This window comes from Desmodus rotundus, chromosome 7 (assembly GCF_022682495.2).
Source record: "Desmodus rotundus isolate HL8 chromosome 7, HLdesRot8A.1, whole genome shotgun sequence".
Taxonomy (NCBI): domain Eukaryota; kingdom Metazoa; phylum Chordata; class Mammalia; order Chiroptera; family Phyllostomidae; genus Desmodus; species Desmodus rotundus.
In genome coordinates, this window is record NC_071393.1 from 8610405 (window position 1) to 8624718 (window position 14314).

At 48.7% G+C, this 14314-nt stretch overlaps 1 protein-coding gene across 2 annotated transcripts in view; it reads left to right on the forward strand.

Moving 5' to 3' along the window:
• The first annotated feature begins 1322 nt into the window (after positions 1-1322).
• FBXW8 (F-box and WD repeat domain containing 8) overlaps positions 1323-14314 on the forward strand; it is a 102724-nt gene continuing 89732 nt past the window's right edge. For both annotated transcript variants that reach the window (XM_024566945.4, XM_053928011.2), the window contains exon 1: positions 1323-1666. In XM_024566945.4, coding sequence (XP_024422713.2) covers positions 1370-1666 — 297 coding nt within the window. In that variant the 5' untranslated portion in view covers positions 1323-1369. The remainder of the gene's footprint in view (positions 1667-14314) is intronic.

Below are 14314 nucleotides of genomic sequence, written 5' to 3' on the forward strand. Positions count from 1 at the left end.
TATACGCAACATTTTTACCATATGATGCTTTGATATTTGAAGAAAGGTAAAAATGCAACTGAAATGTAAAAGAGGTTTGTGCAGTGTATAGAGAAGGTGCTGTGACTGATCGAATGTGTCAAAAGTGGTTTGCAAAGTTTCTTGGTACTATTAACATTTTGGCCAAATAATTCTTTGCTCTGGAGCTGTCTTTTGCATTGGAAGATGTTTAGCAGCACCCCCGGCCTCTACCCACTAGAAGCCAATAGCCGACATACTCAAAATACCCGAATCAATAAAGTTATTGGTGAAAATGAAAAACGTGTCTTCTATTTTATGGAAAAAAACTAAACAGACTTTTTGGCCAACCCAATAAAGCAGGTCTGTGCTCTTGTGGATCTCTAATGGGGAAAATTTACTTAATCAGTGCCCTGTTTAGACTGCTTCTGACTTTCAGTACTATGAACAGTGCCTCTGTGAACATTCTTGAAGGCAGTCTTTGAACTCTTCTCAACTTCCTTCTCTTGGGATAAATTCCTAGAAGTGGCATTGCTGGAACCAAGGGCATGTGAATAAACGAGGGCCCTGAGATGCTCACCTAGGTCTGTCTGGCTCTGGAGCACTGACTACTAATAATCACGCTGTTAGTGTCACTGAATGGAAAAGGTAAAACACGGTAACTAGAGGCAGCCAAATGGTTTCTAGCTGGCTTAACCAGGTAGGCTGTATGATTTAATAACTAACAGGTCAGATGTGGGGTTAAAAAAAAAAATCTTAGAAATGGTGGTGTGCAAATTACCAGCTGTATGATTTTGGTTTAGCTTCTTCATCTGTAAAGTGAGGGACAGTGGTTCCCTCCTCAAGGGGTTTTTTTTCAGTAACTATATTTGAGTGCCTACCAATCACCAACCTCCAAGCTAAGAACTTAGCAGTCCAGTGGGGGAGGGCGATGTTAATAAACAATCAGACACATGTAAAATTGCTGGCTGTATCCTGTGCTATAAGAAGGATGGGATGCTGTAAGAATGAATTACGGAGACCTGATTTTTTGGAGGGCCTAGCGGGGGCTGGAAGATTAAACAATGTATGAGCTGAGATAGGAAAGATGTGTGGAGGTACCCAGGTCAAAGTGCGGAGAAAAACTCTGAGAAGGCAACAGCAGGAGATGCAGAGCATTTGAAGATGGACTGAGACCGTACGCCTCTTTCTTTCCAGTTTGGAGCGCGAAGCTACTGGGGCCAGGGACCACTCGGGGGGCGCTCCGGGGGCGGGGCCGCCGACCCGGAACCCGAGTGCGGCCGCCACTCTGGTTTCCGCCGCCGCGGACACTTCCCGCGGAGGGACTGTCCCGTGGCACCGGCAGGGCCGAGGCAGGCGGGGGACGCGCGCCATGGACGACCGCAGCCTGGACGAGTTCCGCCGGCGCTGGCAGGAGGAGCTGGCGCAGGCCCAGGCGCTGAGGAAGAGGCGGCGGCCCCGGCGGCCCGAGGTGGCCCCCGGGCACGGGGAGCAGGCCTCGGGGTACCTGGCGCTGGCCCAGGGCCTTCTGGAGGGCGCTGGGCGGCCCCCGGCGGCGCAGGCCACCCGGGCCGAGATGCAGGACTCGGCAAGGCGTTCTCGCTCCCCTCCTGCCCGTGAGGGCGCCGGGGGCGGGGAGCAGCTGGTGGACCAGCTCATCCGCGACCTGGTGAGTGGCCATCGCCTCCTGCCACCAGTGAGTTGGAAAGTAACTCTGAGTCACCAACGTGGGGAGAAAAGCAAGTAAGGGAACCCACACCTCCGTGCATGCTTGGAGTATCAAGTAGTGGCTCCCACCTGGGGCGATTTCGTCCCCCATTCGGCAGTGTTTGCAGACAGTTTTGGACGCCACAGCGGGGAGGGGAGCGCGTTGCTACGAGAAGAGGCCAGGGATGCTCCTGTGCGTCCTGCAACGCACGGGACAGCGCGCCCCCCACACAAACGATCTGGCCCAAAATGTCAGGAACTGTAAGACTGAGAAATCTTGCCCCGGAAGGGTTTCTAAACTTTTAACAAGGTCGCCTTTGGGGAGGAGGACCCAGGACACGGATCGGAAGGAATTTTAACTTGTCTCTATGTACTGCTGGTACTATTTAAGCTTTTCTGACTGTGCGTATATTCCTTCCATAATAATGAAAGCAGACAGAAGGTAGAACTTGGGTACCACCATTAGTATGGGACCTCTTGGTGAATCTGGAGGAAGATGAGAACCCTTATGCTCCCCGAACTAACCCCCCCCCCCCAAAAGCCTCCTTCACAGAGTTGGGGCAATCGTGCTCACCTGAAACGTTTCCTGGCTAAGAGAACAAGACACGAAGTTTAATGGTACAGTTTACTTTAGGCTTCTACAACTTCTCAGTTGGGAGTAATTCTGCTATTGGCAAGTTGTTTTGATGAATGGCTCAATATTTAACATATTATGTAGTTACATTCTAATAATATTAGTAGCTGTGTTTGTGCTAGATGTCTGGTTCCGTGCTCTGCGTTATCTCTAATGTTAGATACAACCTTTTCTTGTGTATGTTATAAACCTCATCTAATGGGACAATTCTTACACATGTGAAAACGTATGCCGGCATCACGCCTGCTGCTGTAAAAAGTGGGCCGTCCCTGAAGCGGTCTGACAGGTGCGAAAATAGAGTCAGTGCCTTGGGAAGGTGGCTTGGCGCCTGATCAGGTGCGCAGGACGGTCCAGATCTGTGCCGAAGCTGTTCCCATGGAAGCAGATTTGTAGGCTGAGGCAAGACCAGCCTGTGGGGGTAGGAATAAACAGCAAAGTGGGTTACTAGGACAAAGGCAAATGTGGGGCCTGAAATTCTCCCCACCAAAGGTGACGGTGTCTGGGGGCTTCACAACAACCCTGGAAAGTGGGCTTGTTGGTCTTTTACAATGAAGGAAACTCAGAGGTTTTCTGTAATTGGCCCCACTATTACCAGCTGATGAATTCTAGGGCCTGAATTTGGATGCAGGTCTGTTGGACTCTACATTTCACCAGGTAGGAGTCTCCCCAAACTGACTTGGTATAACAATCACCTTAAGCTGTATTAAAATAGAGGTTTGCCCTGGCTGGTGTGGCTTAGTGGATTGGGTGCTGGCCTGTGAACTGAAAGGTCGCCGGTTTCCCAGTCAGGGCACATGCCTGGGTTGTGGGCCAGGCCCCCAGTTGGGAGCATGGGAGAGGTAACCAATAGATGTATCTCTCACACATCGATGTTTCTCTCTCTCTTTGTCCCTCCTTTCCCCTCTCTCTAAAATTAATCTTTAAAATAATATATAGGTCCTGGCTCCTCCCCAGACCTGCTGCCTCGATCTCCGGAGGAGGCGCCCAGAAACCTGGTGGTAGGGATGACCGGGCAAGTCAGAGATGTTCTCTGCTGCATAGCTTCCTTTGGTTTGAGGTCCTGACTCTCAAGGCTCTCCAGCCCTAAAACGAGTGAGGGGGTAGACATTATACCAAAATAGTGGAGTCTTACGTGAAGTGTTCTGCAAGTGGGAGGGGCCTGCCTGCCGGAGGATGCCAGGGGCACGCCAGAGTCTCAGTTGCACGGGTAGGTAGTGGAAGCCTGCCTGCAGTGTGCGCCTGTGACCTCTGCCTCCTGCGGAATCGCCGCGTTGGGCGCTGCGAGGCCCTGCACCACTGTAGGCGGCAGCCTGCCTTGGGGGCACCGCTGCTTATATTTCCAGTATTTTGCGACCATCAGTAACGCTGCTGTAAATAAAGCAGCAATTCACTGTGTGCTTACCTGCTGTCTCCTTGGTACTGTCTCACAGGCTTAGGGACATCATTATCTTCTTCGGTTCTCCCAGCAGTCCTCTCCAGTGGCCATCATTAACCCCATTTGACAGATGAGCATTAGGAAGGTAATTGATTTCTTTTTTTTTTTTTTACGGGGCAGTAAACCCGATATTTTAAGTCTGAGAAATGGTAACCTTCATAGAAAAGGCTTGGATTCGTAATCCATTGGTTGTAAGCCTCAAAGCCCACGAGGGTCAGGCTGGCGATGCAGAGGAGCCGAGGAGGCTGGGATTGCTCATTTGGTCCTGTTTTCCTGTTCACCAGGTGTTTTGTTGTGCACCTTCTCCAGATTCCGGCCGTACTTCTGTAACGATTTGTTTCATAGTGGCTGTTGTTCTTTTTACCGTGTTGAATATTGTAGTGTAGAATTCGTCTTTCTGATATCCCCAAAGAAAAATACCTAACCATGTTTGTGGAACATGGCCGTCCTCTTGGTCTTGGTTTTCCACTTCTAAAGTTTCTTTAAAAAGTCAGACTCCGTACAAAAGTGTACCAATCCTGAACGTACAGTGATGTGAGTTTTCAAGCACGCGTGTCCGTGTGAATGGCACCCAGATCAGAGAGCAGTTATCGCCAGCCTGTCGGAACCCTCGCGTGTGCTGGTTCTCAACCAGGTGCGTGCCCACGGGTCACCACTCGCCTGACTCCTGACGCCTTGTTTTCCTTTGTCTGCTCTTGAACGACGTAAGTAGATTCGTACAGCATGTCCTCTCTCGTGTCTGGGTTCTCGTGCATAGCATTACGTGGGAGACTCATCCTTATGAATACACCACGTTTTATGTACTCCACTGATGGACATTGCTGACAACTAGTTGGTTAATAGCCAGTCTGGGACCGTCGGGAATAGTGCCGCAGCAAACGTTTCGTGCATCTTATGGAACGTGCTCTCATTTTTCTCGGGTTCACAGCTAGTCATGGAATTCCGGGGCCGTGAAGTACGCATATGTTCAGCATTAGGAGGTTCTGACCGACAGTTTTCCGAAGTGATTGATTGTACTGCTGTTCTCGCTTGTGATAGTAACTCAGATATGTGGACTGTGCTACGGCATGATGTTCTTTGCCATAAAAATATGACAACACCTAACAAGACAACATGTGGCAGCTGAACGTGACCCAGCCACGGGGAAGATGGTAGTGACAAACTGGGAAACTCACGCTGTCACTGGGCTGACGGCGGTAGCCGCTGCCCATGTCAACTGGTTGTTGCCATGTAGGAATGTGGGCCCAGTGTTGCAGTCTGGAGATTTTTGTTTTTGTTTTTTTAATTAGGAATATGTATTTTCATGTGGACTCTGTTTTTGTTACATAAAAAGCACCCAAAACTTTGGCTTAAACCATACTACTTAGCTCAGCATGGTGCAGAGCGGCAGTTAGGGCTGGGCGTGGATGAGCTCGCCCATGTCTAAGGTTAGCTGCTGGTCAGTTTGCTGGTTGTTGGTTCTGTGTGGGTTCAGGATATGTGTCTCGTCATTCAGCAGGTCAGCCCCCGTGGGCCTTTCTCACTTATGCGAGCAGAAGGAGGGCGAGCCCCAATGCTTTTGAAGTCTCTGCGCAGGTCACGTTTGTTATTGTCACGTTGGCCAAAGCAAGCCATGTGGCCACTCCCAGAGTCACTGGGGAGCTGCCCACGTGTCTGGATGTAGGGAGGCTCGAACACACGGGGCCATTGGTGCAACAGTCTACCACAGACTCTTCCCAGTTTTCAAGGGCTGGTAACTCATTAAGAAATCGTTGAAGCACCGTACTGACACTGCAGGTTAAATGAAATCTGTCTGTGGGGGGGATCTGCCTCCATCGTGACTCGGTGACCTTTGCCTTGCATCTTCCAGAGAGTCCTTGCTCGGTCCATGGGTAACCCACGTTCCGCATACAGAAGATTTATTTTTATCTGGGACTCCCTGGAAACTCTCACAGGCCAATCCAGTGAACGTAACAGGGAAATGAGAACCCGATACCATCTCCTAGCGTACTGCGTGCTCCCCCACTTCTGGTGCACTCTCTCGGACCAGCGCGTCCTGTGGTGTTTTTGTGCAGACGCACTCTCTTCAAGGCTGCAGTGTCAGCATTGGAGTGAGAACAGCTAAGAACTTAGCAGGCAGGCGTGGCGTGAGAACAGGCAGGCGTGGAGTCAGGCGGTGAGCAGTGCCGCTTCAGAGATTCACGTGTCTGGGTACAGGACAGGCCTTCGGTGGACACACACAGCTGACACGAAAACTTGGAAATGATTCTCCTTGAGCCTTGTCTTCCCTTGAGAAGCTGTTAATAGGAGCACTTGGAAGCCATCTGTTTTCAGGTGGCGAGTTGGGAAAACCTAAGGTGTCTTTTTGATAGGTGGTTAAACTAGTGAAAGGCCCCCGCCCCGGCAGAGCTGCAGAGGCAGTGGGCACTTTCTCTCCTCTGTCTTCCATAAACTCAGGCTTCTGGAAGGCAGAGAAGCCACTGGAGTCTACTCGAAGGGTGCTGCTTTCCTTCCTCACTGTGTTGGTTGTGCTGTTGAGTGCCGGGTCCCGTTTTCATCCAGGTGATGTATTTGGACTCTGGGCTACAAGCAACCAGCACCCCACTCAAACCGTCTTAAAAACCCAGGCCGGAATCTGTTGATTCATGTAACTGAGAATTCCGGGTGCTAGTGCCCGTCTGGTGCTGGCATAATTTAGCTAGGAATCTCTCCATCCCTTGGCCATGCTTTCATTTTATTGACTTTATCCACAGGCAGGCTCTCCTGTCTTTGGAATAAAATGGCTAGCAGCAACTGCAGTCTTACATGCTGTCAGGCTAGCCACCAGGGGAGAGAGAGCACCGGTTTTCTGTTTTATGCAGCAAGTCATGAACTTCAGTTCTCATTGGTTCAGATTGTCCGTCCTTGAGCCAGTCACTGACTCTGACTGACCAGGCTTGTATCCACGGCTCGTTCCTGAAGGGTGGGGTCGGCCCCATCTGCACCATGTTGACCGAGAGTGAGAGCGGGGTAGTTTCCTGAAAGCAGAGGGAATGGGTTTGGGCAGTGGATACTAGAGATGCCCATTTAAAAAACAGATTTTATGTATTTATTTTTTCGGGAGAGGGGAAGGGAGGGAGAAGAGAGGGAGAGAAACATCCATGTGAGAGAGAAATATTAATCAGTTGCCTCCCTCACTCTTCCAACCGGCCTGGCCCACAACCCAGGCATGTGCCCTGACTGGGAAATGAACCAGTGACCCTTTGGTTTGTAGGATGATGCTCAAGCCACTGAGCCACACCAGCCAGGGGAAGAGATGCCCACTTTAAGTGGGTGTTTTATGCAATGCTAAACTATGGTAATGTATGTGTTTTCTATTCATCCAACATATATGTATGGAGCAGCTGGGTGCTGGGGAGTCAGCAGTAAACAGAATAGATACTCCCTGACCTCGGAAGCCTGCAGTCTTGCTTCTTCTAGCTAAAAGGATTACATTAATGGAAGCAGGATAGCCCTGGTTATGAGTCCCGGCTCTGGAGTCAGGCAGGCCCGAGTTCAAATTCAGCCTCTGCTGCTGACTAGCTGTTTGACCGTGGGCAAGTTAACTTCCTCTGCCTTACTTGCCAGATGAGGTGATGCTAGTACCTATTTTGTGACAAGGTAATGAATAAGAATGACATGGGACATTTTAGCACCAAGCCTAGCGGATAGTAAGCGACCAATAAATTTAAGCTGGTGCTATTACTATCATTAGTATTATGGAAGAGTTCATTTCAGTTCCTCTTTGCTAAGAGTTATCACTGATAAGCCCCTGCTTCCCCGAGTCTTGTATTGGGGATCCCGGAGGGCAGGGTCTGTTGTCTCACTCTTGTATTTTTACCTGTGGTAGTTGGTGCAGTTGGAGCCTGTCTGCACTTGTTGGGGTGAAAAAACATGGGCAGGATTGCTACCCCTACAGGGATCTTAGGAAGAGGCCCTATGGTTGTTGGAACCCTGGGGACATTCACAGCATTCTTCAAGTTACAACGTGGGTTTTCCGCCTGATGAAAGTTCTAATGCTGCTGGCCAGTATTTACTGCCCACTATGCCAGCATTTAGTCCATCAGAGCCTGCATCTATGTTGTCAGCAGATCAGCTTGACTTCTGCTTTTGAATTAGAAGCAAGGAAACTTTCCAGTGTGAAATGAGAAGACAGGTGGAATCAATGTGAACTTGTGAGTTGTCCCTGGGGAGACTTCCCTTCTTTGCCTTCCTTTTAAGGCTCAACTCCAATTCTCTCCTCTATGTTAACTCTTCCCTGATCCCTCCAGCCCCAAGTTCTCTTCCTTCTCCCTTTTTCCAACTAAAAAGTTCTGTTGTGAGTGCCATTTACTTGTTTTTTCCTGTTACAAATGAGCAGGGGTCTCTACTTAGGCACATTTTGAAACAGGCCCTGTATATCCTAGAATAGCTTGCAACTGAAGTCATCTCCTTGTTGGAAGTGTCCACTGCTTGAAGCAGTTTGGACTTCACTTGTTCATTCATTCCTACATATTCACTAAGTGGCTTCTTATTGCCTACCAGGTGCTCTTCTAGGCACTGAGGACACAGCAGCAAACAAGATGGGGAAAAAAAAATCTGTGCCTTTATAGAACTTACATGCCAGGGAAGAGGGGAAGAGAAAATGAACAAATAATTGTCAGACGTGAAGTGGTCTTGGGAACGGTACAGCAGCTAGGAGGGGCACAGTGTGCATGCGTTTGTGAAGGGCTGTGATTTTAAATAGTGTCCCAGAAGGCCTTCCTGGGAAAGGTTGAGTTTCACGGAAGAGGACGGAGCTGGGGGAGGGGCTTCCGGGCACAGAGCGGGAGTGCAGAGGTCCTGTGGCAGCAGGGCCAGCCGGCTTCATGGGCCTGCTCAGCCTGTGTCATCACACAGGGCCCCAGGGTCAGGAGGGGCCTGCGCTTGGTTTGGTGCCGTGTTGTTGCCATCTTGAAATGTTGAATCATTTTAAACAAGGGGCTCCACATTTTTGTTTCACAATGCTTTTCACAAATTATGTAGCCCATCCTGTTGGTAGCAGTGTGCTTGGAGAATTTGGGACCTTTGACATGAAACCATTTACTCTTTCCACAAACAAGTCCCAAACCCATACTAGACCCAAGTTCTGATGAGGGAGCCTCTCCTCCCCCGACCTCTCTTCTTTCTGGATCCCATAGCTCTGACCCCAGCTTGGACTAAAAGGGAGCTTTGGAAGCAGAAGCCCCGCCACTCCTGCCTCACTCCAGCACTCTTCAGTGTGCGCCCACCTCCTGGGGTGCCCCCAGCACTTGCTCCCCAGTCAGTTAGATGGGCGTTTTCTGCCTCCATCCCCTGCTAGAGGGCCCAGGGGAGTCACAGCAGTAGGTGGTGAATGTTGGAAAGCCCATACAAAGGTGATAAATCCCATGGACATTTATTGTGCATGAACTGTGTACAAGGCACCATTCTGGTTGGATTCTGTAGTGCTGTAGTGCGATTACACCATCCGCACATGCAGTCAACAGCAATGGGGTGAGCGCCTTTGGCTCTTTGTCATAGCTGGGCGCGGAGATCAGGTTAAATGTTAAGAGACAGACTCAGGAGCTTAACCATTCTTTATAGCACTGTTTCTCCGGAAAGGTGATTTCGAAGTTCGAAGTAGCTGACTTACTAATGAAGTTTGGAATACCTGAAGGGTCCATTTATATTGCCTTCTGTAGTTTCCTGTTTTTATTCCATTTTACATGATGATGACTTATCTATATAAGAGATTTTAGCTCTTTGAGTGCAGACCTCATTTCTTACACGCTTGTTAACAGTACTTTCCCTCGCCCTCCCCCACAGTGGCATGGCCCTGAATTCAGATAGCGTTTTAAACATAAAACAGCTTATCTAAAAAAATACATATTGCTTCTCTTTGTCAGTGAAATGATCACATGCCCATTGTAAAAAGATCTAGAAAAATTCAGAAGTATAGAAAAAAGAAAAAAATCTCTTGTAATGTCATTGCTGTGAAGCTCCTGCTTTCTATTAAAAAACACATGAATTTTGGGACAAAATTGGGATTGCATAAATAAATGAATGCCTATTTAGTTTGACAGTGTTTCAGGTGCCCCTTGCTCCCCTCCCCACTCCCAACCAACTTTTTCTCCTTTAAAGAAGACGCAGCGAAGCTGGAACTCATCTGCTCTTTCTGATTGAGATCGTGGGGCTCTTCCCGATGCAGCTTTTGCAGCATGTGGGAAGTTGAGATAAATTCCTGTAGAGAACAGTCTCCTTTCAATCACAGATTGAGCAGAAATGTTATTAAGTATCTATTGTTTGAACTTGAGGTGCTTTTCTCAGTCTCTTAAAACACCACCTAGAGAGATCTTGAGTGTTCTGTTTGCCCTGGAGATATATACATTGGGAACCAAACCGAAGTCAGTTTCTTCACTTTTTACTGCTTTGGCTCTTAGTAATTACCCGTTCTCCTACTAAACAAGAGAAGACAGATTAAATTTCTAACAGTAAGGCACAAAACCAATCCATTTACAGAATTAGTCTTACATTAGCACATAGGAGTACAAAGCAGCCTCCCTAGGGAGGGATCTATTTGCAATTTCTCTTAGCATTTTTGGAGTAAGTCCAGTAGACTTTGGGAAAATCTACTATTCACTGACTTTGAATTAACAAAGTAACTTGACCCCTTTGTGGGTTTTCTTTTCTTTCTTTCTTTCTTTGTTTTTTTTTTTTTTTTTTGGCTTGGTTGAGAAAGTATTGATTTTTATATCTGTCTATAATTTAGGGTTGTGATTCTCAACCGTTGGTGTGTGTGAGGGTTCCTGAGGAAGAGATGCTCGAGCCCACATTTGGGGCAAAGGTCTGAGAGACCCTGGGCATTTTTTTTTGCCCCACAGGTCATTTTGATGTATAATGCAGGAGAAGAGCTGTGAGTGGAGGCAGAGAATGCAGATCTGCACTGTTAAGGAGTTAAAAGCCACCTTATACGATATGTTGCTGAAAAGATGTTTTTCCTTAAATTTGAAGAATGCTAGTATTTTCAATGTATTGGTCTTCTCTATCATACATTTGGCTATTCTTAACTTTGTTTGGGCTATTAGTGTGAAATTATTCTCTCTAAACATTTTAGTCGTATTGACATTTTTATAGTGTGACCAAGTTTTCCTGTAGTAATATTCCCAGCGTCTTCAATCTCTTTCTTGTAGTATATCTTTTCTTCTGAAATGTCATCTTGTCTATTTCTGCATTCTTAAGTCAGTACAGATGGAGGCTTGGTCCGTGCGGCCCATAACTTCTCAGACGGCTGTGCTTCACAGTAGCGTAGGTAGAAGTCCAGTAGCACCTTCTAGATTACAAGGCATTTCTCCACACATTGGTGGGAAGTAATATTCCTCACTTACATTCATGAACCGTGGGAAGTCCCAAGGCCCGTGCTTCAGACATTAAGCTGCTGCTGTTGGGACGCACGTGGGGGCAGGGCCAGAGCTTCTCTCCAGGACGTGGCTCTGTCAAGGCACGCGTGCCTGTAAAAGCGTTTCATTTCAACCACAAGGTCAAAAGTGCCCATGACTGCAATTTTTAGTAAGGTATTTCCCAAGCGATACATTACCAGTAATAACAAAGCGAACTTTATGAATGATTGACTTAACCTTGAAGCTACTCTAGTGTTTTGTTTGGGGTTTTTTTGGTGCAATGATGTGACTCTAATTTACTTGTACTCCATTACGTCTCTGGGAGTGGAGGAGAGGGAAGTGGGTTACCTAACGCTCCCAGAGTTGCGCACGAGACCCCTTGGGAATGTTTGCGCACAGTTACTATTTGGATCGTGTCTATTGCTTCGAGGGAACAAAAGTTGGACTTTTCATGAAACAGGCTCCGAGTTGGAGGTTTACTAAGCAGGTGGCTTAGTGGGTTGGCCTTTCTGAGAGGCCCCGCACTGAGGCCCGACGAGTTATTGGATGTATTCTGCCCTCCAGGAGGGGACGGAACCTCGGACGAGGCCGCTTGTTGGGCCGAGGGTGGTGCCTAAGGAGGAACTCAGCTGTGAGCCCGCAGCAGGCAGCGTTCTGGACACTGAGGAAGGAGTGTCCTGGGGCCAGGAGCTGACACGGGTGACCTGCCTCAGCGTCCACTGCAAGAGCCCTTGATGGACCGTCCGGCCAAGAAGATGGAAAGTGCACGAAGATGGAGCTTCAACATTTGGTCTCCTGACCTCGTGGGTCTGCCTGTTTCCTGGAACGCAGGCCCTCCTCTAGTGTATCGGTTCCCCAGCCGGTGGTGGCTGCAGGGAAGGTTGTTTACATAGAAGTCTGGGTCTTGATCTTTTCGGAGATTGACCGTCATTTATAATTCGAAGAGCACAGTGATTTTTTTTTTAAAGTTTGATTTTGTAATGTTGGTGTTTACATAATTTTAATCCAAGCTTTGAAACAGTTGCCGCCCTTCAGAACTAATAAATGATCAAGAACCACCGCTGGCGCGTTAACAGAGAGACGTGGTATCTCTGACCTTCCATGGGTGTGGGAGCCATAACCCCCTGTCGGTCATGGGCACCCTGGTGTCTGCACCCCTTGAGTCACTGTACTCGAGAGTAAATCCTTCTTTAGTTATTACTGTGGTATAACCTTTAAAATCGACAATTCTTTTTACTTACTTATTTATTTTTAAAGGTTTTTTTATTTATTATTTTTAGAGAGGGGAAGGGAGGGAGAAAAAAAGGGAGGGAACCATCAGTGTGTGGTTGCCTCTCACACACCCCCTACTGGGCACCTGGCCCACAACCCAGGCATGTGCCCCAGACTGGGAATCGAACTGGTGACCCTTTGGTTCACAGGCCGGCACTCAATCCACTGAGCCACACCGACCAGGGCTAAAATCAACAATTCTTTCTAAAAAGTGCTCTCGGGAACACCCTGTTGGGCGGGTGGATTCAGCGTTCAGACCCGTGGATGACCTCGCCTCCTCTGTGCCACCCCCTTTCCTCGGTCGCCAACGGTTAGCTACATGCGGCCTGACCAGGGGAGACGGTTCTGGGCAAATAAACAGCAAGGTGGTGTGGGAGCCGCAGGGAAGGTGAGCCTAGTCAGCAAGCACACGTTGAAGGGGAAGGAGTTGGAGTGTCACCGAAGGAGAGAAAATGGCAACGTTGGCCCTCCGTCATCGCACGCTTAGCCCTGACACCTGTGCCAGCTCTTATTTTCTTTTTGAGAGCGTGCCTGTTCGTAGGGGAGTTATGTCTGCTTTGCAGTTGAGGAAACTGAGGCTCAGATGCATTTAGCTTGGCCTGGTGGCTAGTCAGGTGGGAGAGCCAAGATCCTCAGTGTGAACCTTGGCTGCAAACTCCCGTGCTGGGCTGCACCCCAAGATCTCGGTGGTCGGGATCACGGGGGACGGTGGCAGGGTTGGGGTCTGCCGAGGCAGAGGCCCTGTTTCCCAGGATGAGACAGAGAATCAGTCCCCTAGACAGGCAGAAGAGGGAAGGCGCTGGCCCCCGGAAGTGTGACTTCCCCGTGCCAGAATAACTAACACAGGTGACTACCCACGCTTCTTCCCAGCAGTGTCAAGTCCAGACTCCAGTTTACAGTGAGTGAGTCCCGCAGGGCCCGACTGAAGAGAACAGTGCTTGGCACGTTTTTTAACAGTGAAAAGCTCAGTTCAGTGTGCACAAGCCCAGGCTTTCCTTCGCCTTTATTCCACTTGTGTGAGGATAAGGAGCACTTTTCTCTCACTGCTTCTATGAATAGGTGAGGTAGGCTTCCCCATCTCACCGTGGTCAAATAATCCAAAAGAGAAAGCACAGGCTTGCGGATGATAGTCTCGCCTTGTTGGGACTCCCGCCCACCGCCCGTGACGGCCTCCAGGGTTGTGCTGAGGGGTCTCAAGTCACATCTGGGCTAGAGAAAGTGATGTCGCATTTCCTTGATGAGTGAAGCCAGTTAGTTGTAGGAGGGGACGGAGCCCGACCTTAGACCAATGACTTCCCATTGTTTTTTTAGGCAAGGACCCCTTTGTCTTCCAGTTACACTTGCAGATTTTTTCCCCGTTTCCCCCCTGAATAGCCAACATTCTGTCTTGATTTAACATTCTGTTCCTCCTTTGCCCACAGTGAGCTGTCGTCTCGTACTCCTTTTCCCTCCAGGGAGCCTTTTTGGCCCTCACGCTGAACTCGCACCGTTTCTGTAGTTGAATACATTTCCTTCTTGTGCCCTGGATTATCTTGTAGCTCCGAGACTCCTAGATGAATGGAAACCATGATTCCAGAAAAATCTTTACCTTGAGTCTTGGCAGGGTTTAAAGTGGTGCTCACACTGCCTTAAAAATGCTGAGACTATTTTCAGTTTTGAGACTCCACCCTTTGCATAAATGAGTGTTGTGTTTGAGTGATGAATTAGTAATTTGTTTGCAACCAGTAAGTCACTGATGTCAGTCAGAGCTTATTAAAGATGAATTTTATTAAGCGAGCTCTGTTGGGACAGAGAGCTCGGCTTGGCAGAGCTTTGCAGCAGCAAACCCCTAAGCGAGCAGTGGCAGGTGGGTTTGGGAGCAGGTGGGGGGCTCCGTGTGCACGCTTGGCTTTTTCT